The sequence below is a fragment of the Fukomys damarensis genome, unplaced genomic scaffold (assembly GCF_012274545.1).
Source record: "Fukomys damarensis isolate Sample0158 unplaced genomic scaffold, DMR_v1.0_HiC HiC_scaffold_36, whole genome shotgun sequence".
NCBI classification, from domain to species: Eukaryota; Metazoa; Chordata; class Mammalia; order Rodentia; family Bathyergidae; genus Fukomys; species Fukomys damarensis.
Window position 1 is genome coordinate 22225589 of NW_022900948.1, and position 772 is coordinate 22226360.

General features: G+C 57.9%; 1 protein-coding gene across 1 annotated transcript in view; it reads left to right on the plus strand.

The window, feature by feature from the left end:
- The first annotated feature begins 339 nt into the window (after positions 1–339).
- LOC104855471 (protein NipSnap homolog 3A-like) overlaps positions 340–772 on the plus strand; it is a 12749-nt gene continuing 12316 nt past the window's right edge. The window contains exon 1 of the mRNA XM_033759197.1: positions 340–565. Coding sequence (XP_033615088.1) covers positions 340–565 — 226 coding nt within the window. The remainder of the gene's footprint in view (positions 566–772) is intronic.

Consider the following 772-nt stretch of genomic DNA (forward strand, 5'->3'; position numbering starts at 1 on the left):
ACGCCCCCGAGCAGCGTGTTTGGGGGGCGCGCCCTTCCGCTCTGCGGGCCCGCGCTCAGGTTCGGGTGCGAGCCGGGAGCTCCGGGGAAGTGAGGGGTTGGGGGCGGCGAGGAAACCCTGTTGGCGGGGGGTGGTCTCCTGGGTCTCCTCCTGGGCACCGTGGATCGGGGCCTTTCTGTGCTGAGGGCCTGGCGGAGCGTCAGCTCTTGCGTTTTTGTCGCCGGCACCATCGGGGCTGCGGCTCCGGGAGCGTCTGTCACGTAGTCTCCGGGTCCTGGCGCTGTCGCGCTTCCTATTGATTTGGGTTTAAGAGCCGCCGCACATCCTCACTGAAGATAGATGGAGTCTGGTCCACCACCAGCTAGCGACAGAATCTGCCTCCCCCTTCTAAACCAAAGACGCAACGGAGCGTTTTGTGGAGAATCTGAAAAAGGGTGCGGGCACGGGACGACTCGGCCCGGCGCCCCTTCCTGCCCAGCAGAGGACGGAGCCCCAAAAACTCAGCCTGGGATGAGAGATACACAAAATGGGGCCTGTGGCTTACCCTATCGATTTCACTGTGAAAGTATTTTTCCTTTCTGTGTTTAGGCTTTTACTCATTTCCCAACGAGCAAGTTACCAAGGGGGCTAATATCTAGAGGTAGATCTTGGGCAGAAGACTGAAGACCCATTAATGGTCACGCATCCAAACAGTGCGGCTTTCTCTTTTTGATCCCTCTCTTTCTCTCTCTCTCTCTCTCTCTCTCTCTCTTTCTCTCTTCGTTTCTTTCTT